General features: G+C 39.9%; 3 protein-coding genes across 4 annotated transcripts; all 3 read left to right on the forward strand.

Annotated features, from left to right (window-relative positions):
• Nucleotides 1-1277: 1277 nt before the first annotated feature.
• On the forward strand, nt 1278-6694 carry cnbpb (CCHC-type zinc finger, nucleic acid binding protein b). Of its 2 annotated transcripts, none has more exons than XM_023408266.2 (5): nt 1278-1415; nt 2970-3086; nt 4206-4271; nt 5366-5564; nt 5730-6694. In XM_023408266.2, the coding sequence occupies exons 2-5, from the start codon at nt 2984-2986 to the stop codon at nt 5845-5847; spliced, it is 486 nt and encodes a 161-aa protein (XP_023264034.1). In that variant the 5' UTR covers nt 1278-1415; nt 2970-2983; the 3' UTR covers nt 5848-6694. The 2 variants fall into 2 exon arrangements, with proteins under 2 accessions (XP_023264034.1, XP_023264033.1); XM_023408265.2 differs by lacking the exon at nt 1278-1415 and adding an exon at nt 1422-1889.
• An 861-nt stretch (nt 6695-7555) lies between these two features.
• On the forward strand, nt 7556-13442 carry isy1 (ISY1 spliceosome associated protein). The gene is made up of 11 exons (XM_023408251.2): nt 7556-7683; nt 9228-9250; nt 10021-10072; nt 10257-10322; nt 10653-10695; nt 11105-11217; nt 11492-11609; nt 11701-11823; nt 12414-12526; nt 12722-12811; nt 13221-13442. The coding sequence occupies exons 1-11, from the start codon at nt 7681-7683 to the stop codon at nt 13326-13328; spliced, it is 852 nt and encodes a 283-aa protein (XP_023264019.1). The 5' UTR covers nt 7556-7680; the 3' UTR covers nt 13329-13442.
• A 2916-nt stretch (nt 13443-16358) lies between these two features.
• On the forward strand, nt 16359-23193 carry LOC111656520 (haloacid dehalogenase-like hydrolase domain-containing 5). Its single transcript, XM_023408250.2, has 9 exons — nt 16359-16415; nt 17008-17199; nt 17706-17818; nt 18805-18898; nt 19123-19156; nt 19744-19918; nt 20069-20245; nt 20496-20673; nt 20887-23193. Exons 1-9 carry the CDS (start codon nt 16359-16361, stop codon nt 21082-21084), a joined length of 1218 nt encoding a protein of 405 aa, XP_023264018.2. The 3' UTR covers nt 21085-23193.
• The last annotated feature ends 683 nt before the right edge of the window (nt 23194-23876 follow it).

A 23876-nucleotide genomic window follows, 5' to 3' on the forward strand; every position in this document is an offset into this window, starting at 1 on the left:
CACCTACCCTTGGCTAACCAACAAGCTGGAGTTTCTACTGTGGTTTTAGAAACAGGATTGGAAAGTCCCACACTTCCATGTATTTTACCAAGCTCATGTAAATTTTAAATAGGCTGCCTGAGGATGAAACCTGCACAGTTTTTATATACTGATTCATTGATTTCATTTCCTGGACTCTGCCTGCAGTGAAACCAAAAAACTCAGTGACACCAGGAGCCTTGCTCAATCAGTACCATTAAAAAATTCACAGCATATAAACAGCAGGAGATTTGTGCGGTTTAACAGCCGCCTGTGGAGATTATGCCTCACTAAGCACGCCAGAGTTAGTTAGTAGTTATGTGGCTGTTCACTGGAACAGTGGAAATACAGGAAAATGAATTAAGCAGCTTAAACCGTAGAAGGCCATGTTTAGTATGAAGAGCCTCTTCTCTTTGCTGCTCTGTTAAAACCAACTCCAAGACCTGTTTCTCACAAAGATTTTAAAATATAATAAGAGCAGGTAGTTCATAAAGAAACATAAATCCATTACAGTAAAAGACGCTACAAATCTGTCAAAAATGTTTTTTAATGTTATTGGTTCATATTAGGTGTTTTTGTGGTTATAACAAAGGGACTAATATGAAGCATCGGTTTATGAAACAGGGAGAGCTTCACTGGAATCTCGGAAATGTGGAAATTAAAGGGGTAAACCGTGGTGTCTCCGCATTAAAGCGTTTCTCCACTGTCTGCTTTGTTTACTGACGTCACATTGACTTACAGCTAAATGCTAACAGCTGCTAACACAACAACAACTAGCCAGCCAAGCGAACAACAGCTAAGGGAGCTGTCCTCGAGCGGCCCCGCCCCTCTCCATGCGCGGTCACGCCCCCCTCCCCTCTCTGCTGGGGCCGTGTGCACATGATGCGTTCACGACCGTCTACCAAGCACGTAAATAGAAAAACTCACAAATTCTTTTTTTTTTTTAAGAAAAAATATTAAGTGAAACCGACTCACCAGAACCCACATTACTTCATTACTACAAACATGACTGCTAGAGAGGCGGTTTTGAGTCTGTGTGTGGTGGTTTAGTTAGTTAGCAAAGTGGTACAGAACATATTTTACATCGTTACAACACAACAGACAAATGATGCTCCAGGAACAAAGAGGCTGCGCTGAGTCATTTTGCAGGTGAAGACCTCATACTAACATCAAACTAACGTCATATGAATGTCCCATATTCTAATCATGTGTGCACCTGAATGCAGCAGTGTGTGTGTGTGTGTGTGTGTGTGTGTGTATGTGTGTGTGTGTGTGTGTGTGTGTGTGTGTATATGTATGTGTGTGTGTGTGTGTCTGTGTGTGTTTGGGGCCGTGTGCAGACCGCGTGTGGCGCAGAGGAGGATAGAAAACAAACAACCACAGTTTCGGGGTCTGAGGTGAGTTTGGCTCTGGCCGATCGATCCGCTCTTTTCTCCCCATAAGAGGCTCCCCGCCGCCGGGCTGCGGTGCCGCTCGTTCCGGTGTGATATACCCGTAGAGGGGGCGCTGCGGAGCGGACAGTCTTTCGCTGTTTATTCCGCTGTGGAACATATGCTAAGTTGCTAGCAGGTTAGCTGACAACATGACACCAATGGCCCTGTCTCTGGGCCGTTTCTCTCCGCACACACCGCGGGAAAACCCGCTGAAGCCAGCCGGAGCAGTCCGCACTGGTGAAGCGGAGCTCATCGAGGAGCGGAACCTCCGGCCAGTGACCGCATAGAGCTGCCTGTTTACGGTGTGAGGCCGCGGGGAGCCCGGGGGGGCGGTGCTGGTTAACGGTACCGGAGTCGGCCAGTCTCATGTAGAGCAGAATACACAACAGCCACCAAAGACTGTGATGCAGTCCGGTTCTCTGTGGACCCACGTGAGAGGTCTGGTACCCGCTCAGACTGTTACCAGTCTTTCAACAGAAAACTAATTTACTGTTTTGATCAGAGCTGAATCAGTTTGTTAGATGTATCGATCTATATTGAGATGATCGGCAACTTTTGTGACAATCAAGTGATTGATTAATTGTTTTCAACATTTTCTGATTCTATCTTCTGTCATGAATCAGCTTCTTTGGGTTTTTACATGTTGGGCAGAACAAGACCTGAAGTTTCACAGACCAAATGATTCATCGATTAAATAATGTTATCGATAATATAAACAATCATAAGTCGCAGGTCTAGTTTTGATGTTTGATTTATAGTTTCAAGTCATTTATGAAGTGAAACTTTCATCCTCCAAAGTCTCAGATATTCTTCTTTATCACAGTGAACTGAATATTTTTGAGTTTTGAACTGTCAGACAAAACGAGACGTTTAAACACATCTGTTTATTGCACATATTAATCTTATATTTTTCTTGCTGTCTTTTCCAGTCCTGAGAGTCTCTCCATTAAAGGCCAGGTTCAAACCTTAAGTGTATCACCTCAGCTCTTATTGTGAAAGGCCTGTCTTGAATTAACCTGAGCATAAAATATCACAGCAAAATCACTACACTTAAATAAGTAATGTAGAGTTTTTTTGTAGAGCAGCAGTGAGCTGAACTCAGATCAGCTGATCACTTTGTTTCAGCCGTGATTGTGATCATAGCGTTTAGGTCTGAGTGACCTGAGCTTTGTTTGTGTTATATGTGCTGAAAATTAACATATAGATGCACAAGTTTAGTTCAGTAGAGGGGAGACTTTTCTCCAGACAATTGATCGGCTGATAGCAGCTCATTGAATTAAATTTTTAAGCATCCAATCAATATCTGGAGCTCATTAAGCCCAAAGTTCTGTATCAGGAGCTCCAATATCTGAATCAGGTAGTTTGTGAAAAATCAGGTGTCGAAGTTTGTTGGGGATTTGTTTTACACATTTATCAAAATAAATTGAAAGTTTTATTTTCTTTTTGTTTGACCACTGATTAACTAATTAAGTAATTTTCAAATTCAAGTTCTTGCTCTGTCTCTGTCTGTCTGTCCAGCCGTCGTCGTGGTGATGAGCACTAATGAGTGTTTTGGTTGCGGCCGCAGTGGCCACTGGGTGAAGAACTGTCCGAGCGCTGGCCGAGGACGAGGGAAAGGTCGCGGCAGAGGCAAAGGTGGCTTTTACTCAAACACATTTATAATATACACTCACTGAGCACTTTATTAGGAACACTTGTGCACCTGCTTGATTGTGCAATTGGCCAATCATGTGGCAGCAGTGCACTGCATAAAGTCCTTCATTTAATGTTCACATCAAACATCACTCAGTGACTCTGACTTTGGCATGATTGTTGGTGTCAGACCGGCTGGTTTGAGTGTTTCTGAAAATGCTGAAACGGCTGGGATTTTCACACACAACAGTCTCTAGAGATTTTACTCAGAATGGAGTAAAAACAGAAAACATCCAGTGAGCAGCAGCTCTGTGTCGATGAGAGAGGTCAGAGGAGAATGGTCAGACTGGTTGGAGCTGACAGAACGGCTACTGTAACTCAGATAACCACTCTTTGCAACTGTGGTGAGCAGAAAACACATTATTAATCCAAGCAGGTAATCCTTTAACACTGGTGACACTGAAACAAAACTGTCCACTGCACAATAATTCTACTGAAGGTATTAATCCATCAACTATAAATAAATAATCCTATTGTCTGGAAGAAAAACAGTCCGTCAGTTTTAATCAAATCATTTTCTTTCAGCCTCTCTGAGGCAGAGCAAGGAGAGAAGTTATATTAAAAGCCTTTACTTAGTTACTGTATTGATTAAAACACTGACCAGTTAGACCTCACTATTGTTATTTTCACCCTGATGTAAAACTGTAGGGTCGACATTTTGACCAAAACACTAAATAAATAATTTTTTCCATTTGTGCACCATTAAAGTTTTTAGTCTGTTTACAGTGCTTTTGTGCTGATTACTCTTGTTGTGGCATAAAAACAGATGTATGCGTGTACAGGGCCTTTAATTTAATATAATGGGAAACTCTATATATTTGTACTGTATATTGGTATGTTTCCTGTGCAAAATTATTATTGTGTGTGTGTGTGTGTGTGTGTGTGCTTTTGTTTTTTATAAATTGTTTTCTTTCCTTTTTATTTTGCAGGAAAACTGTAAATTTTTTTCCCAAGCTTGAGAACATTTTAGATGTAATGTTTTGTATATATCACCTAGCATTTATCATTTGAGATGTCCTGAGGGTCACATGTTGTTGTTGTTGTTGACGTGTTGTGTTTCAGATCTGTTCTGTTATCGCTGTGGGGAGCTCGGACACGTCGCCAGAGACTGTGAGAGGACTGAGGATGGTGAGGGCACACCTGCACGCAGAGTATAGTACCTACCTGCTGTCTCAGTCAAATACAGGTGTCCGCTGGAAAATCACTGAGCCGTTTAGATTGTGAGTTAACAGCCAAACATCCTCATACTGTTTCTCTGAAAAGATCTTTACAGACATGAATCTCTACATTTTCAGACCGGTTATAAGAGGAATCCGCAGATTCATCATTTCAGTCCTATTACACAGTCAGGCTCACAGTGGACGGATTAAAAGAAGGATGAAAATCAATGCAGCACATCCAGACACATAAAGGTTTATGCTACTATTTTCACATACAGCATGCTGTAGTACTCCACACAACGGAGAAAACACACTGAGGTGGGAAATCTCTCCTTTATGACCTGAAAAGTATTTTCCTTTATTAAATCAATTCAAAACATTATTTTAAAAATCAGAGTTTCTCAAAACTCAAAATTTTAACCAGGTACAAGCACTTTATTAACCAGGTACAAGCACTTCACTGATTTGTAACATGGGACAAACAGGACCAACAAGTCAGTAGCTGCAGGTCAGAGATTTTGTGGGTAACCCTGAGTTGTGAAATTCTCCTGTAGTTCTGGATTTAGTTAAACCTGGTCTCAGGATGAGGATATGCCACTTAGACCTGGACTAAAGGTGGTTTGAGGTTTTAACTAAGTATAGTGTGAAAACTCCCAGTTAGGCAGGGCAGGTTTATTTGCACAGTACAAGTTAACTGTAAAGTGTTTTACATAACCCAAAATGAATTAAGACAAGATATAAAAGAAAAATGATAAATCTGTATAAATCTGTGAGTTGTGTGCATAATTCTGGTCCTTATTTAGTTGTTTTCTGTAATCTGAGCTAGTGGAAGCATGTAGATGTTGAACAGAAGAGGTCCGAGGATGGAGCCTTGGGGAACTCTATGTCATATTTGTACGCTCAGATGTGTAATTACGGATCAACACAAAGTAGTCCCTGCCCTGAAGTAAGCTTTGATATTTATCTTAAAAGCTGCATTAAGCGTTTTTAGCCAACCAGAATTGAGGACCGAGCGTTTAGTATTTAACGCACTTGACCCTGAGCCTCTTGTTGTCACTGCAGCCTGCTATAACTGCGGCAGAGGAGGACACATCTCCAGAGACTGCAAGGAGCCGAAGAAAGAGCGAGAGCAGCTTTGCTACAACTGTGGGAAGGCCGGACACATGGCACGGGACTGCAACCATGCTCACGAGCAGAAGTGCTACTCCTGTGGTGGCTTTGGACACATTCAGAAGTGCTGCGAGAAGGTCAAATGCTACAGGTAAACTGATGCTACAGGTTAACTACCTCCTCCAGGTAAACAAAAGCAGACTGGTTTGGTTTTTAGTTTAGCTTGGTGTCTGTTGTATCTGCTAGTTCACCAGTGTTACCAGTCTAACCACTGAAACCATGTGTAACCTGTCTAATAAGCACGTGTTTGCTGCAGGTGTGGGGAAATCGGCCATGTTGCAGTGCACTGCAGTAAGGCGTCGGAGTTGAACTGCTATAACTGTGGGAAGTCAGGTCACCTGGCCAAGGAGTGCACAATCGAAGCCACTGCCTAGGTGTCGCAGCCTTCCCACCTCGCTCTCTTTCATCTTTTCTTTCTCTTTATTCATTCCCTCTGATCCTCCTCTTCTCAATGGTCCAGAGGCCTGTCAGTCAGCCTCACAGCAGCCAGTCAGAGCAGGCGGAGGGAGGAGGAGGGGTGGACACTAAAAAACAAGTTTCTTCTGCATTTCTAAAAGAACAAACTGAATCTGTGTTTTTAGTTTGGTAGCGGTGTCATGACGTACAAAGCTTTGTTTAAGAATACTTTCTGCCCAGCCGATTGGCTGAGAGAGTAGAGCGATTTAAGAAAAAAAAAGAAAAGAAAAAAAAAAGTTAAGCCCCTCCTCTTAGTCCTAAAGTGTGTGGGACTATAACGGAGGGAAAAATATGTGATGGAAGTTTTTACCTTCCAACATTAACTTTATTTTCTATTTCCAGACAAAATCAAATTTGTCTGAAAGAAAAGTGATTGGTCCCGCCTCCAGCAAACAGCCAATCACCTCACACGATGAACAAACCAATCAGAGATGGCCACAGCAGATGACAAAAGGAACATTAATTGCTCATGTTTTCAAGGTGCGTTTTGTTGCTGTTTGGACCAAATGGAGCAATGCACTGACAGACAAAAACTAATCATAACAATAATAATAATAATAATGGTAAAATTCATTTTAAAAAACAACAATTTTAAGTTTGGGGAGAGGAGAATGTTTTCACAAAAAAAAAAAATCCAAATGTTATTTTTGTACAATATATCACTTAGAGCTACTGTAAAAATGTCATTTGGTTGTACTGCAGACTGTAAGTTTAACCTGACAATAAAAACATGGAGGAGGAGGAAGAGGATGGAGCCAAGACACACTTCTGTCTGATCTGTTTATTTCACAGCAACAACACAAATATAAAAGAAAAGTGCAGTAAGGCTTTATTCAATAGGTCAGTCATTTAAAAAATAATTACATAGATATTTTCTCGGAAAGAACTATGAAATGTATGGCGGCTTGTTTCTGCCAAAAAATGAAGCAAAAGAGCTTAAGACATAAAAGGCATGATGATATACAAGAAACATTAGAGCATATGAAAAAATAGGGTTTAAAAGGAAAAACTTGATGAAAAGTTATGCATAATATATTTAAGCAATATCACACGAGAGGAAGTGATATACTGAATATCAGCGCGGCTGTGATTCGGTCATAGGTTCCGAGGTCGCAGGCCGTGCTGATATTCAGTATTTCATAATTTATTCTGCAACACCAACACAAATAGTTCTGCGACTGGACAGTTGCTAAACACATTTTCCTGACCTGCACAGTGCACACTAACTAGGTTTCTTAATTTTTCTGGAAATATATTCATCTTTGCAAAGTTTGTTACAATCTAAGATAGATAACGACTGTTAATGTAACGCTGATTAATGGTTAATAGACACCTGTGAAGCGGAGTGATACTTACAGTTAAAAGTCCCAGTGCCGTTGTACTCTATATCAGCACTCATGGAATGCCTCTCGTCCAATCAAATTACTTGGTCAGAACTAGCAGTTGGATATGATATGATATGATATGATATGATATGATATGATATGAAATGAAATGAAATGAAATGAAATGATAATGATATGATATGATATGATATGATATGATATATGATGACTATATATGATGACTCCTGACTCCTCTGGTGGGAGACAGTACAGCAACAACTACCCAGCCGTTCCGAGACCGGAAACAGAAGAAGAAGAAACTAGTGGCGGACTTCCTGTCAGTGTCGGCGTGTGTTGATCGTTTGAGGCTGAAGTTTGATCAGTTTTCCTCCGGATTCGTGATTAAAACAACACGCAGCAGCAGATATGGTGAGCACAGGAGCACAGCTTCAGTCTGACTCATATTTTCATTTACCTTTTTATTATTTATCTCGGATACACAAACGGTTAGCATGCTAGCCTGTTAGCATCAGCAGTTGTTTCAGTGGATATTCCGCAGATTAAAAGTTTTAGTTTCATCGAAACTTAAACTCTATAATAAAATGACAGTTTTTTAAACGGAATCTGATGTGGGATCTCTCGTGTGCCTGTCTCAGTTAGTTCGGATCGGTTAAATATGAATTAGCCTCCAGCTTAGATGCTCAAGTAATCATGTTAGTAATGCATCGAATTTAATTATTTTCAACCTACAAATTCACATTATGAGAAAAGTTCAAAGTTAGACAGAAATAAAAACAATCCAGACAGACTCATGGCCAAGAAAAAGCTCTCAGCATAGATGGGAGGAAGTCTCAAGTTTTAACTTTCAAATTTCAAGCAAGTCCCAAGTTACTGAGTTTAAAATCAAGTAAGACAAGTCAAATCATTGCTCAGGTCAAGCGAGTCCCGATCCATCCCAGTTTCCACATTAAATAATTTTAAAGCGAGTGGCCATGAAATGTTGAGTTTCATGCTCAACATTAATGAAAACATTAATGGAAACGCCTTCACTTTACTATAGTGATATCTGACATTTTTTGTCAATGTAGAGCCTGGAACTGCCCCATGATCCTGCTCAACACCCACTTCATTACCTTTCATATTATTTTTACTGCTACTACACATCTCTATGTCTATATTACTATGCATGCATTGCACTAGTAATCACTCAATCCTGTTTCAAAATTCTTTGAGGCAAATACCAAGTCAACGTAAAGTCTTTCATCAGTGTTAGTCAAGCAAGTCACAAGTCCTCAAATTTGCGACTGGAGTCAAATCATTTGATGGGATCATATTGAAATTTGCATATTATTCAGTCATTGTGAGCCTGCTACATGACAGTGAGTCCAGCCATGCCCCGATCATTGATGCACCTGGTGTCATGAATCTTTCTTGAAGTTTAACTTATCAAAGACAAAGGATATAATCATAGTGCTTCAAGCTATGAAACTACGATCATTAGAAAGCTACAAGTATCTCAGGACAGTCGAAGACCCTAAATTCACCTTTGAGAAGAGTTGTGAGGCCATGTGCAAAAAGGGACACCAGCGTTTGTTCCGTCTCAGAAATCCAGCAATGATAAACCATGACGACCCTCTGTTATCTGGCTTTTATTGAATCAGTCTGCAGGTACAAATACTTTTGCACCTGCAGCCATTGCAGTAATAAACAAAGCTAGTATGAGATTATGTATTCACCCATGTGTGGCAGTTTGAGCTTTGTCTGCACAACAAATTTACTCTTGGGTACTAATAAAGAAATCTTAAATCATATAAACATTCAGTTTAATTCACTTTATTTCAGACATCATAGTGCACATTTGTACTGAAATAGAAGGTATTATGAGATAAAATTCATGAAATGTGTTATTGGTTATTATTATTTTTTATTATTTTCAGTGATTGTGTCCTAACTGTTTGTCTTTGTTTCTGCAGGCGAGGAACGCTGAGAAGGCCATGTAAGTAGAGAAGTACACCTGAGGCAGATTACCTGTCATATCACCTGCTGTGTGTTATCCCAACAGAACTATAACAGCTTGTGTTGTTATTAACAGTTGGAGGTTGTTTAGCTATCAGTCTATTACTTTGCACCAGTTTGTATTGAAGAAACCAGAAAGCAGCCAGATCCCACTTTATTCTTTATTTAGAGTCTTCTAATGAGGAGCAGAACGAGGACGATGAGTTTATTATGATGAAGTAATCATTCATGTGTTCTGTGTTAATTCAGCAACATTCAGTTATGAACAATGTGACTGTGTTACACAGCCAGAGAAAATAAAACTGAAGGGCTGAAGACCATCACACATGATGGCAGCTCATTGCAGTAAACAGGGATTTTGAGTGTCGTATTTTAGCTGTTAGCTGTTAGCTCACATTAAGGTCAATTCATTGTGGATTAATCTGCTAATTTTCTCGATTAGTGGGTCTATCATGTTATCTATTTAACATAAGAAAACAGTGAAACTGTGGTTCTACTGGTTCCACTGTGCCCTTGTCATATATGCTTGTTAAGATGGGATGAATATTTTTCACAACTTTCTCACATTTTATTGATGATAAAGAACATAATTGACAGATTAATTGATAATATAAATAGTTGTTAGTTGCAGCCCTTATAATAAAATACCCGTCTGTCTATCTACTGTGGTTCTCCTGTTGGGTTTTCCTGTCGGGTTCTCCTGTCAGGTTCTCCTGTCCTTTAACTGTGTCCCTCTGCTCTGTCTCTCAGGACGGCTCTGGCTCGGTTCAGACAGGCTCAGCTGGAGGAGGGAAAAGTCAAGGTGAGATTCTTCTGTGTTCTACTCTATCTGACTCATCTGTCTCTCTGACCCGTCTCTCCGTCTCTGACCCTTCTCTCTGACCTGTCTCCCTCTCTCTGACCCTTCTCTCTGACCTGTCTCCCTCTCTCTGACCTGTCTCCCTCTCTCTGACCCGTCTCTCTGACCTGTCTCCCTCTCTCTGTAGGAGAGGAGACCTTTTCTGGCGTCAGAGTGCAGTGAACTTCCTAAAGCCGAGAAATGGAGACGACAGGTACGTACCATATACTACATACGATAGTATTGACTGTAGTACTGGGAGTAGTATTGATGGTAGTACATACTGCAATACTGATTCTAGTATTACCCTCAGTTCCACATTTTTTGGTTCTGTCTCCAAAAACTAAAGTACTCATGATCCTCAGCTCTTTTTTTCTGTATTACAGCAGCTGATTGTTTAATCGGGTTTCTTCAAAATAGACAGAGCAGTAGTTAAAACCATGACTTTTACTGCTGGAACACTTCAGTACTCGCTGAACTGTAGTAGTTCTCAGTGTACTGTAGTAATACTCAAATATCTGTGTAATGTGTGTGTGTGTTTCAGATCATCAGTGAGATCTCAAAGAAAGTAGCACAGATCCAGAACGGTGAGTTAAAACCGGACCATCCCGGGTAGATCTGACCCGCTGCTCCATGTTACAGAGACTTTAACACTGAGTCCTCACATCAGTCCTCACTGACGACATTTTCATCATTTCATGTTGTGACAGAGTGAATTCTGCTGCTGTTTGTTTTAATTGAAATTCATTTATTCACCCACAGAGCTGCCATGCATTCAAATTAAAAATATAGGTAGAGATCACTGTTCAGATTGTTATTGAGGTTGTACGAGGTGAAAATAGTTTTTATAGACTGATCTGATTTGAGAAGAATCTTCTCTACAATTTAACATTTCAATGTCAGTGTTTATTAAACTGATTTAATCGTCTGAGAGATGAATACTGAGATAAAACATTTATTACAGTGATGTTAGGAGTCCTGTCTGTCTCCTTTCAGCTGGTCTGGGGGAGTTCAAGATTCGGGATCTGAATGATGAGATCAATAAGCTGCTGAGAGAGAAAGGTCACTGGGAGGTTCGGATCAAAGAGCTGGGAGGACCCGACTATGCGGTAAGTAGTCTAGTATATAAGGTTTAATGACAAAGCACTTGGCGCTTCATTTCTCATTCACACATGACGGAGACGAAGCTGCCAGACGAGCGCTGGTCTGATCATCAGGGCAGGAGGAGCTGGGGGCCCGACCTGCAATTTGAATAGATTAGAATAGATTTCCACTACTCTCTGACATTTTATCAACACTGTTTGATCAGCTAATGAAGGAGGTAATCATCAGATTAATCAATAACAAAAATAATCACCTGGTGATGACGTGTTTGTGTTTCAGCGTGTCGGTCCAAGGATGTTGGATCACGAGGGGAAGGAGGTTCCAGGAAACAGGGGGTATAAATACTTTGGAGCAGCCAGAGACCTGCCCGGAGTCAGAGAGCTGTTTGAGAAGGAGCGTACGTACACTTTTCTGTTTGTATGAAATTATTATATAAACCTGTACTGTACCCACTTATGACTGGTCCCCGCTGATCATGTGATTCTCAGCTGCCCCGGCGCTGAGGAAGACGAGGGCGGAGCTGATGAAGGACGTAGATGCAGAATATTACGGGTACAGAGACGAAGACGACGGAGTCCTGCTTCCTCTGGAAACTCAGTACGAGAAACAAGGTGAGATTATTTTAGAGAACAATCAGATTATTTTAGAGAACAATCAGATTATTTTACAAGCCAATCATATTATTTTACAAGACAATCAGATTATTTTACAAACTAATCAGATTATTTTACAAAACAATCAGATTATTTTACAAGACAATCAGATTATTTTACAAGACAATCAGATTATTTTACAAAATAATCAGATTATTTTACAGTCCAGTAAGATTATTTTATAATGCAGTCATATTCATTTACAGTCTAATCATATCATTTTAGTCTAATCAGATTATTTTACAGTCCAATCAGATAATTTTATAGTTTAATCAGATTATTTCACAGTCCAATCAGATTATTTTATAGTTTAATTGGATTGTTTTACAGTCCAATCAGATTATTTTATAGTGCAGTCAGATAAGAACCTGGAAGCATAAGGAAGGTTTCAGTAATCAGGTATTAAAATGTCAGACTGTAGATGAAGCTGCTGTCGTCTCTGATGGTCGTCGTCTCACATGAGAGAAAGATGTCGATCAGTGACTGATACACAACCAGCCAACTGAGAATCACTAATTCACGACATGTGTTGTGTGTGTTTTGTGTAGCTGTGTTGGAGGCGGTGCAGAAGTGGAGAACAGAGAAGGATTCTCGTCTGTCCGGTGAGAAACAACAGGAGGAAGAAGAGGAGGAGAACATCTACACCGTCCACAACGAAGAGGTGAGCCGTCCCTTTGACGGAATAATCCTTTAATCAATAATGTCCTGATCACTGAAGACAAGAAGTAAAAATCTGTCACATCATTCTCACTGGATCTTCAGTCAGTGCTGAGGTCATCTGCGACACACTCGTAATACGCTCCAAGAGTTTCCAGGTGTCAATAAATGTGTGTGTTTGTTATGTGTCACTGTGCAGCCTGATGACGAGGAGAGCCGGGAGGAGCAGGAAGGGGAGGAGGGAGGAGTCACCTTCATCGCACACGTACCTGTTCCATCGCAGAGAGAGGTAAGATACACGTTTGTCTTTCTACACTTGTGAGGACCCTTATTAACATAATGCTTTCACAGGCCCCCAACCTGATCCTGGTTCTAACCTGAACCTGGTTCTAACCTGAACCTGGTTCTAATCTGATCCTGGTTCTAACCTGAACCTGGTTCTAATCTGAACCTGGTTCTAACCTGAACCTGCTTCTAACCTGAACCTGGTTCTAACCTGAACCTGCTTCTAACCTGAATCCTAAAACCATGTCTGAATTTTGAAATAGGCCTTTGTAGTTGACAAGGATCGGCCAACGTATCCTCACAGCGATACTTCAAAACTAAATTACTCCTCACAAAAATACACACACACACACACAGACAAAGGTCTGTCTCTCTCTTGCCTGTCTCACCTCTCTGACCTGTCTGTCTCTCAGGTGGAGGAGGCTCTGGTCAGGAGGAAGAAGATGGAGTTGTTGCAGCGATATGCCAGCGAGACTCTTCAGGCTCAGAGTCAAGAGGCCAGGACTCTGATGGGAATGTAGTCTGTCTGTCTGTCTGTCTGTCTGTCTGTCTGTCTGTCTGTCTGTTAATGTTGATGTAAATATCGGCTCATTTTTGTTGTCAGCCTGTTTCTTATTAAAACTTTCTTAAGCTCAGCTTGTTCTCATCTGATTTTTTTTCTCCGACATTTTTTCAGAGAGTTTGTAAACTACTGTTTCTACTTAAAGTGTTGAAACCGATGAACGCAAAGACACACGAAACCACCACATGTATTGTCCATGCTAAAATCACAAAGCACCAGTGTTGGTCGGTTTTGACTCTTTCACATTGCTGCAGAATTATTCAGAGGTCACATCAGGTCGCATCACCTGAGGACATTTATCAGAGCTCACACAGCTCCCTCTGCAGACACTTCGAGGCTTTAAACTGCTGTAAAACACATGCAGTTGTACTCCCCACCATCAATTTTCCACTTTAAATACCTGGAGTTGTCACTTAGCAACAAAGTTTTTCTGCTCTGATTCGAGGATTATATGAATTTGTCTCCATGCTGAGAGCAGCTGACACCACAGCAGAGACTTTAACATTATTTAAATCCCTGACAATGTGACAGCAGCAGCGTTTGAAAGTATCTAAGTACATTAATTCAACCATTGTACGTAAGTAAAGTTTTAACTTTTTTCTGCTCGGCTGCATTTCTGAGATAAATACTTGACTTTTCACTGCATCTATCTGACAGCTGCAGTAACTCGTTTTATAAAATAAACTGGATTAAACTTCCCAACAGGAGAAATTAACTCCATCTCAACTGACTACGCTGCTTTTATGTTTATACATCAGTAAGAATCCAAAAACATTATATGTAGTAAAATGTTACTTTCTACTGCACAGTGAGTATTTCTACTTTTGATACTTTGAAGTACATTTAACAGCTTTTACGTGCAGCACTTTTACTGTGTGGTATTCATACTTTTACTTAAGTAGAGGCTGTGAGTATTTCTTCCACCACAGGTCAGGAGCCAGTATCAGACAGGTGAACAGGTGTCACACCTGAATCCTGAGCTTTTTATTCCATTCAAATATTATTTCTATTTCTGTCTTTTTATCATAAAAGAGTTTTCAGATTCAGACCCAGTCCTCAGCCGCTTTGTCTTGTGAGCTTTAGTTTACTTTTTCAGAATAATGAAGATTTATTTCATGGGAATAGTTTTATGTTCATTATTTATATTTATACATTATAGATAATGTCGTTTTTTATGAGGGTGAAGCTCTGTCTGAGAACTGATTACAGAACAGTAACAACTAACCAGTGACATCTGTGAGAGACTTTACAACTGACAGAACTGATTGATATGTTGATTGATCTGCTGATTGATCTTCTGAGACTGAGAGGATTAAGTATAAAGTGTTTACATTGTGTCAAAACATATTTACATATTTATATTGATATACGTGACTGTGGTTTCTATTCAGATCCAAAGAGTTTCTCTTTTTTTTGCATCACAACATATGGACACAGTGTTGTCAAATCACTGTATGAAAATCTGTGTGTCTGTCCTCGTTCCTCAGGTTCCTCTGAGTATCTCTGTGTCTCATCATGTGGTTTCAATCTGGCAGCTGATTGGTTGATTGGTGGCAGCCTGCTGCAGCATGTGATTGGCTGATTAATGGCTGAACGCTGCATGTGATGTCATGTGAGAGAAAACTGCCATCAGCCACATTTAATCAGCAGCTTGTGTGTGTGTGTGTGTGTGTGTGTGTGTGTGTGTGTGTGTGTGTGTGTGTGTGTGTGTTTTACTCTGCAGTGTTGACTCAATTTTTGCAGCTGGATGGCTCTGTAGCATTGACGCCTCTAAAGTCCTGAAACTTTTTTTATCAAGACTTAGGAACGACATAGAGAAAGGGAATGTTACCAAATTAAAGTGTCTTATTTTAATAAACCATGTAGTTTGACTAATGTATTTGTATCCACTTGTTATAATAAGTTCTTTGTTTGTGTGTTTTTATTGTTGTTTGTTTGCATGTACAAGGTATTGTGATATTTTCGGGTTTCTGTTTGCTTAAAATGAAAAATAAAACAAATGTAAGTTTTAAATGTCATGAATACTTTTAGCTTGACGTTCATGTTCCCCTCAGGATGAACTGGAATAACTGCGGATCCTCCTCGTTGTCATCTAGCCCCATCATCAGGCCACGTTTCAATTTTTCCAATTCTTTGATTTATGATCAAATACCTGGTCATATTTTTAGATATTTAGATCAGACCAACAGGGGGGGACTGACTGGTGCGGTATAACATACCCAGCGGATTTTTGAAACAGATTCTGTGACAATTAAAGGGAAAAACATCTGGATTTTTCAAATTTCATCAATCAATAAGAATCAGGGCTAAAGGGGGTGGAGCCGCACAGATTCAATCAGTTTATTCTTGGAGCTTACTGAAAACCCAAAGTGAATTACACAGAGATTAATATGTAAGTTTATTTGACTGATGATTAGAATCAAACACACATTATAAAGAGAATCTAACTTAATTAATAAAAGTGTAGAATATTGGTGTAAAATCACAACAAACATCATTGCACAGAGAACACATTGTGATTGGTCAGCAGATCTGAGGGATTCAGAGATGTTACCTGGTGCTGGTTCATGCAGAGCTTTAAAAACAAAAGAATAAAGTAAAATCTATTTTACTGGTAACCAGTGAAGACAAGTACAGCTGGGAGATCTGGTCTCTGCTGCGAACCACTCCCACTGAGGTAGAGACTTCATGAGGTTGTTTCCTGTTTCTTCTTCTTCTGTTTTGTCTGCTCTGTGACAGTTAGTTGTTGTTGTTGTTGTTTACTTTGTCAGCCGATGGGAGTAAAATCAGCTGTTTGTGTTCTGCTGATGGGACTCAGCATGCTGCCACAGTGACAAACAACAGACTGTATCTATTGATAAATAAATGTATTGTAGTTTATCTGACTGACATCACTGTCATGTTGTAGCCCGGCCCCCCCCCTGATGATGTCACAGCTGTGTGAGTATAAATGAGCAGCACACGGCAGCTCTCTGCAGACAGACCAGTCATGTGGTGCCGAGGTTTCTTGCAGCAGACGGTCAGATACATGTCGACCAGCAGACAGGTCAGTGTGTGTGTGTGTGTTTTATAGGGACATAAACCTGATAACTTACTGACATTATGGGGACTCCCCTCCCTTGACGGGACCTAGTTTTTGTCCCCATTAACTTGGGTTTTGGGGTTTTGAGTTTGTTACAGATCTATTTAAGTTTCGGTTAAGTTGGAAAGTAAGATGTAAGTGAGTGAACTTAGATAAGAGATGTGAATAAATGAAATGTCCATAGGAAAAAAGTTAGTCCTTATTATGTGCCTGTATATGGATGGGTGAACAGTAAACTTCTGTTGAGTCTTGAGTCTAATAACGGGGAAAACAGATTATTTCTAACAATTGTACTACATGTACTACATATGCATAACATCTTTTAAACATCTTTTTTGTTAAATCATCATAACAATGATTTTAATGAATAAGATGTAATGAGTTGATAAGTGAAAACGAACTAGTGCCAGAGAATGATTTATGTGCTGAAATGACTGAAACATGTCTCATGTTGCTTTGTCTCTCTCACCTTTCTCTCTGTCTCTCCCACCTGTCTCTGTCTTACCTGTCTGCCTCTCTCTCGCTTGGCTCTGCCTCACCTGTCTGTCACCACCAGGCGGGCATCCTCTTTGATGTGGACGGCGTCCTGCTCCGCGGTGGCAAAGTGATCCCAGCTGCTCGACGAGCTTTCCGGAAGCTTCTGGACCGGAACAATAATTTCCTGCTTCCTGTCGTCTTTGTCACCAACGCAGGAAGCTGTCAGAGACATCACAAGGCCCAACAGCTCTCTCGCCTGCTGGACGTCAAGGTAAGACGGATAAGTGGAGGACAGGCAGGTAGAGGACAGAGAGACAGTGGAAGACAGAGACAGGTTAATTTCATAGGTGAAAACATGATTGTCACATCTGCTTTCTTGTAAGAGGAATTATTATATAGTTGACTTTTTACATTCATGTTTTTTTTATTGAATTATTATTTCTTAAAATTATGTTGCATTATTTCTGTTTTCATTGATGTGGATCTTGTTTATGACAGAATCATATCTACATTTTTGTCAAATGTAGTTGTCCATTTGTTTTTCTTTTTTGTTTTTCTTTTGTAATTATTTTGTTTGGTTCTACCTTTTGTTTGAATCAATTTTTATTTAATAAAGTTGTATGCAATGATTAAATTAACTGAATTCATAAAAATTATTATTAAATTAAATTTTTGTTTTATTTTAATGGTATATTTTGTTGTGTGTTTTATTCATAACGTTGTTTTGCTGTGCTGTGATTGGACCATCACAGTCATGTGACCTCTCTCTTTCTGTAGATCGCTCCTGAGCAGGTGGTTCTTTCCCACAGTCCTTTGCGAATGTTGAAGAGTTTCCATGATAAATGTGTCCTGGTGTCAGGACAAGGACCAGTGACCGACATCGCCCACACGTATCCTTCCCAGTTGACCTTTGACATCAGAGGTTCACAGCAACCACAGATCATGAATCATGTCTGTATCAATAGTTGTGATGTGGTGCCCCCACTAAACGCATTTTCGAACTAGATCTCCTTTATAAACAAGGCATCTGTAAAACTGTTGACGGGACACCTACAACTTCAAACAGGCTCAGTTTTTGCTGAGTGGCATGAATTTTTTATCCACAAAGGTTTTATATTTATAAAATTTTTTACAGAGCCTGGAAAATAAATGTTATGACATCTGAATGTAGGCTATGAAGTGAGCAAGAGAAACACTACTACAATATTTTAAAGCGGCTTGCCCAATTTTTAAATCAACATTTAAAAATTCTGTTCACAAAATGCTGAATTCTTAATTCTGGCTTCAAAATCTCAGTGAACATACAAAATAAAGACATCTTAATCACATTATATAAATGTTGCATTTTAACATAAAAGGGTCTGATCACCAAGATGAGCTTTTATTAATCACACAAAACATCACATATTTACATCACTTGTAATCATATGAAATACCACTGCAGTAATATTAGAATTTAGTAATCAGGCAGGAATCAGAAGAAGATAAATTTGATTCCTTTTCCCCTTTTTCTCACTGATGTTTTACAATTGCACATGATGACAGTGGTGCTGCAGTAATCAGCGGCTCTGTTTCACCTGATAATGATGTTAAAATCTGGAGAATTGTGAAACAGTGAAGCTTGTGTTGATATGAGTGTTTTTATTCTGAGGACTGAACATGTGTTCAATGTTTCAAACTTTGTATATAAGTTCAGCTTTTTGTGTTTATATGTGATTCTTTATGATCTCAGTTTGTCTCTTTATGATAAAAAAAAACCCTGTGATCTGAAAAATATGACATAGAGAAACAGAACACAGAAAAACACACTGACAGTTCTGTCACTGTTCATGATTTGCGGTTTGGCGTGTTGAAGCCTTGACCATGTCATCGTCAGTTTAGGTTTTCAGAAAGTGGTGAACATCGAGCAGCTCAGAGAACATCACCCTCTGCTGGACATGGTGGATCACAACAGGCGACCCAAACTACCTGTGAGTAGTGCACCTGTGACTCAGTCCTAGTCCTGAGATCAAAATGGGCTTTAACCCTTTGGCGTCCTTAATACTGACTACAGGGTGTGAAGCCTCAACTGCACAGGAGCAGGTTTAAAGAGACAAACTTTATTTGTGTTGTACTCTTTTATGTTTGATTATATGTCAGTGAAAATCCACATTTCATCAGTATCAGTGATTTAACAGTGTTTGTTCTCTTTCAGTCGTCTCTTCTGCAGACTCTTCCCAAAATAGAAGGTAACTACTACAAACACACAACAACAAAAGAGTTCATTGTTTTATTTTAATATTTTTGTTTTTATTTAGCTAATTTTTGTTTGTCTCGCCATCTAATTCATATAGTGATAAATACTAATTTGACCTTTCAGTGATAATCCTTTTCTTTAATACAGTGAAGCTTTCACAGTTGATATACAATATTCAGATTTCTTTATTTCTTCTTACTGTATCTACACTTTGTCTTGTTTAGAGCCATAATCTTTGCAAACAAGTTAAATAGTTAAATAGTTTGTTGGTATGTTCTCATCTTGTGTAAATAAAGGTTGAATGAGTGGTATGGAAATATGTTTATTTATTAGAAAATGTTTTTATGTTGGACTTTTTAACAGCAAAAGAAGTTAAGTATACATAGCCTATGTACACACAAAAAAACATAAATATAATTTAAAATTAAAGTAATGAGCTGAATTTTAATCAAACAGGTTAAAGGGAATAATAAAGTATGACGGTGAAAAATATGATTAAACAGCACCTTATCTATCCCTTTAGTTTTCCTCGCTTTTATTTTGTTGATTTTTCCTCACTGACTTCCTGTGTTGCCATAGCGATTATCCTGTTCGGAGAGCCAATTAGATGGGAGACCAACCTGCAACTGCTGATTGACGTGCTCCTGACCAATGGCAGCCCCGGCTGTGAGTATGACGCTCAGTTGTCAGCTCAGCTACCAGTTCTCGCCTGTAACATGGACCTGATGTGGATGGCCGAGGCCCCGTCTCCACGGTAACTGACAAAACAAAAACAAAAAAAATCAATACTTCAATAACTGATCAGTTTCGTTAACATGTTTTGTTAGTAGTATAGCCTAGGATCAATATACCCTTCTGTCGGGATGGTGGTGTTTATAGTTTTGGCCCTGCTGTGTTACTGCAGGTTTGGTCATGGGATGTTCATGCTGTGTCTGGAGTCGGTCTATAGGAAGATGACGGGTCGGGAGCTGCAGTACCAAGCACTGCTCGGAAAACCTAGTTTGCTCACTTACCAGTACGCCGAACATCTGCTGAGGCTGCAGAACCCCAACCGCAAGCTAACCACCATCTACGCTGTCGGGTAACCAAACTGTTCATAACACTGTCTACGCTGTCGGGTCACTGAACCATCTGTATCTGTAATTGGTGAAGAGTGCATTATGACTGGTTTAGGATTCAACTCAAAGTTCAAGAATTAACTTGGGACTTGAGTGGAAAGACTTGAGACTTGTGACTTGAGAAACAAAGATTTGGTCCCAACTCTGCTGTCAACAACCTGTAAGGCTGTCAATGCTGTTTGGTAACCAAACGATCTTCCTATTGTTACCTAGTGACAACCTGATGACAGACATCTACGGTGCTAACCTCTACAACCGTTACCTGGTGCAGCAGCACGCTGCCATGACAACAAGCACCAAGTTTGTTGCCCAGGGAACGGGGAGTCAGGTGACAATGGTGGTCCCAGAGGAGGAGCTTGTGTCTGCTGCTGCTCAGTGTCATTCCATACTGGTACGTACAGATGTTCAAACACCTTCACTACAGATACAACAGCAAGTTTTCAACAACATGTAATTGTCTTCTTCAGTGGTTATTTACTGTAGGTCAACAATAAGATGCAGTAGCTACAGTACAATAGTATAACACAGTAGACTGACACTGACCTTCTGACAACAACATGAATGAGGTCTGTCATTAACACAGAGCTGCTCTACCTGTCCTCAGGTGTGCACAGGTGTCTATAACCCTCGCTCCCCGTTGCCTAGCAACCAGAGTGGCACCATCACGGAGAAAGTGTTCCACGGTCACAGAGACCTGGTCCTGGAGCCAGACCTGGTGGAACCAAGTCACGTGGTGGAGGACGTCGAGTCTGCCGTCGACCTGCTGCTGCAACAAGAGGACTCCGTGACACCTGACCTCTGACCTTTGACACCAAATCTCTGACACCTGACATTGGACCTCTGACGGCTAACCTCTGATACATGACATTTGACCTCTGACACCTTATATCTGACATCTGACCTCTGGCACCTGGCATTTGAGGTCTGACCTCTGACTCCTGACCTCTGATTCCTGACACCTGACCAGGTTAAGTCCAGATGATCTGAAGACATCTCACTCTGTCTGTTTTTCAAGATACATTAGGAGTTGACTGTGTGACAGCTATGGTTTAGAGATTTTGAGTTAAACTCAGAGTTGCCTTTTTTTATGTCACTTTATTAAGTTGTGATATTTTTCAGGTCAGACTGTTTAGATTCACAACATGTTAGTGCTTGGTCATCATCCTGTTTATAACAGTGTGATGTCTCTGTAGAGTTTAGATATTTTGATTTAATTCCTTACAGTGATCTTATCTTTGATATTATTTATACAGTGTAAATTTTATTCTTATTTAGTGTGAAGGTAAAGTCAGGTACAGACAGGTCCAATGGTTACAGACAGCTACAGTCAGGAACAGTCAGGTCAGTCAGGTATAGTCAGGTACCATCAGGTGAGACAGGTACAGTCAGGTACAGTAAGGTGAGACAGGTACAGTCAGGTACAGTCAGGTCAGATGGTTACAGTCAGGTCAGTCAGGTGCAATCAGGTACAGTCTGGTCAGACGGTTACAGTCAGGTGCAGTCAGATGGTTACAGTCAGGTACAGACAGGTATAGTCAGGAACAGTCAGGTATAGTCAGATGCAGTCAGGTATAGTCAGATGCAGTCAGGTACAATCAGGTGCAATCAGGTACAGTCAGGTCGGTCAGGTAAAGTCAGGTGCAATCAGGTCAGTCAGGTATAGTCTGGTCAGATGGTTACAGACAGGTATAGTCAGGTACAGTCAGGTCAGTCATATCAGACAGGTATAGTCAGGTGCAATCAGGTCAGTCAGGTCAGTCAGGTATAGTCAGGTGCAGTCAGGTAAAGTCAGGTCAGTCAGGTATAGTCAGGTACAGTCAGGTCAGAAAGGTACTCGTCAGGTACAGACAGGTACAGTCAGGTCAGTCAGGTAAGACAGGTGCAGTCAGATACAGTCTGGTCAGATGGTTACAGTCAGGTACAGTCAGGTATAGTCAGGTCAGTCAGGTACAGTCAGGTAAGACAGGTGCAGTTAGGTACAGTCTGGTCAGATGGTTACAGTTAGGTACAGACAGGTATAGTCAGGTGCAGTCAGGTACAGTCAGGTAAGACAGGTGCAGTCAGGTACAGTCAGGTCAGAAAGGTACTCGTCAGGTACAGACAGGTGAAGCTGAGCAGCTGATGTCAGTGAGAACACTGCTCTCCCAGGTACAAACTACTCCTCCCATCCCTGAGAGTCTAGACTCCTGACTTCAAATTCATGTTTGTGAGTAGGTACGTGAGTCTGACCTTGGCTGCTCTGCACTGAGAAAGACCTCCAGTCCTGAATAATCATCCTGACACCTGGTCTCAGCTGACTGCTGATGTTCTGGAGGAGGTCTTTGGGTTTTAATGGGTTCAGCAGATCTTCAAAACACCTGTGAACACCTGACCATCGAGCTGAGTTTAAACCATGACCTCTGACCTCAGACATACTGCAGAATGTTTCAAGCTCATTTTTATTTTTATACACCAAGAAGAGTTTAACCCTTTAACTACTTTGACCACTAAGAACCTAACTTATGATAACCTAATTGGTAATTAATAACTAACAGTAAACCTGCTGGTGCTCTGATTCGTGTCTGATATATACCATTAATGTAATGTTATGATTTTATTTGTGGACTGTAAAAATCTGAAGTTTTTATTTTGCTGAAATAAAATAAAAACATATGAAAATCTGTCAAAAGAACTTCTACTTTAATAGAAATTATACTTTAATAGAGGCTCAGATGAATACTGACTGAACAAGAAGTTCATATTAAATGTGTTTGTGTTGTAGCTTTTTTTAAACAAATTTCTTTCCTCTGTTAACTCAGTTTTACTGTTGTATTTCATAGAAACATCATACTGTTGTAACCTGGTCATGACAAAACAAAAACACATTGTGAAATGAATAAAAGTGCAACACAAAGATTAAAAAATAAACCAAAGAAAAAAAAATATTAAAACCCAGATGAAAACATTATATCACTAATATTGATAATTCATCCATTTTCAGGGTGAGATTGTTACAGGTTAGAGTTGAATTGTGACGTATGTATGACGTAAATTCCTTTCATTTGTAACTTATGGAATATATGAATACGGAATTTTACATTTTAAAAAATATTTTCATCTTTATACCACGCACATACAGACCATATATATAAAAAACGTTTTAATGGTCTTAAAGTCTTAGAGAAACTCATAAGTTTTTAACCAGAGAAAATGTCTTTACGTCAAAATTGTTTTAAAACTTTCTAAAAAATTTCACTGTATGAAATTTCTAAAGTCCTTCACTTATTTAGCAATGTGAAAATTTTGTGGTAAAGATCAAACCTTTATATCTTTCATAAGACTGTTACAACAAGGTAATGCACAGAACACCTTAATTTTTTCCAGATGTTACTGCAATTTAGTTTAATGTTGTCAGTGTTTCTGAAATTAAAGCATTGAACAATTAAAAGATTTAATAAAAACAAACTAAACAAAAGAAACAACATGGAACCTTCTTGTTTAACTAAATTTAATCTACATTTTTTGACTCATCCAGCAGCTGAGTTCCCACAAATGTGTTGCACTTGCAGGTTGCTTTGCTTCAATGGTGATCCTAGATTCTGGGGGGCCCAGGCA

This window comes from Seriola lalandi, unplaced genomic scaffold (assembly GCF_002814215.2).
Source record: "Seriola lalandi dorsalis isolate HSWRI2012SDOR001 ecotype SW California unplaced genomic scaffold, Sedor1 jcf7180002054358, whole genome shotgun sequence".
Classification (NCBI taxonomy): Eukaryota; Metazoa; Chordata; class Actinopteri; order Carangiformes; family Carangidae; genus Seriola; species Seriola lalandi.

Bases quoted from the DNA above. Each gene is read 5' to 3' on its own strand.
- isy1 (XM_023408251.2), top strand. The intron at 10,073-10,256 runs GTGAGATTCTTC...CTCTCTCTGTAG, and splicing joins TGGAGGAGGGAAAAGTCAAG to GAGAGGAGACCTTTTCTGGC. The intron at 12,812-13,220 runs GTAAGATACACG...TCTGTCTCTCAG, and splicing joins CTGTTCCATCGCAGAGAGAG to GTGGAGGAGGCTCTGGTCAG.
- cnbpb (XM_023408265.2), top strand. From the start codon at position 1,856: ATGCAGTCCGGTTCTCTGTGGACCCACGTGAGAG. The intron at 1,890-2,969 runs GTCTGGTACCCG...CTGTCTGTCCAG, and splicing joins TCTGTGGACCCACGTGAGAG to CCGTCGTCGTGGTGATGAGC. The intron at 5,565-5,729 runs GTAAACTGATGC...TGTTTGCTGCAG, and splicing joins GAGAAGGTCAAATGCTACAG to GTGTGGGGAAATCGGCCATG.
- LOC111656520 (XM_023408250.2), top strand. From the start codon at position 16,359: ATGTGGTGCCGAGGTTTCTTGCAGCAGACGGTCAGATACATGTCGACC. The intron at 18,899-19,122 runs GTGAGTAGTGCA...GTTCTCTTTCAG, and splicing joins ACAGGCGACCCAAACTACCT to TCGTCTCTTCTGCAGACTCT. The intron at 19,157-19,743 runs GTAACTACTACA...GTGTTGCCATAG, and splicing joins GACTCTTCCCAAAATAGAAG to CGATTATCCTGTTCGGAGAG.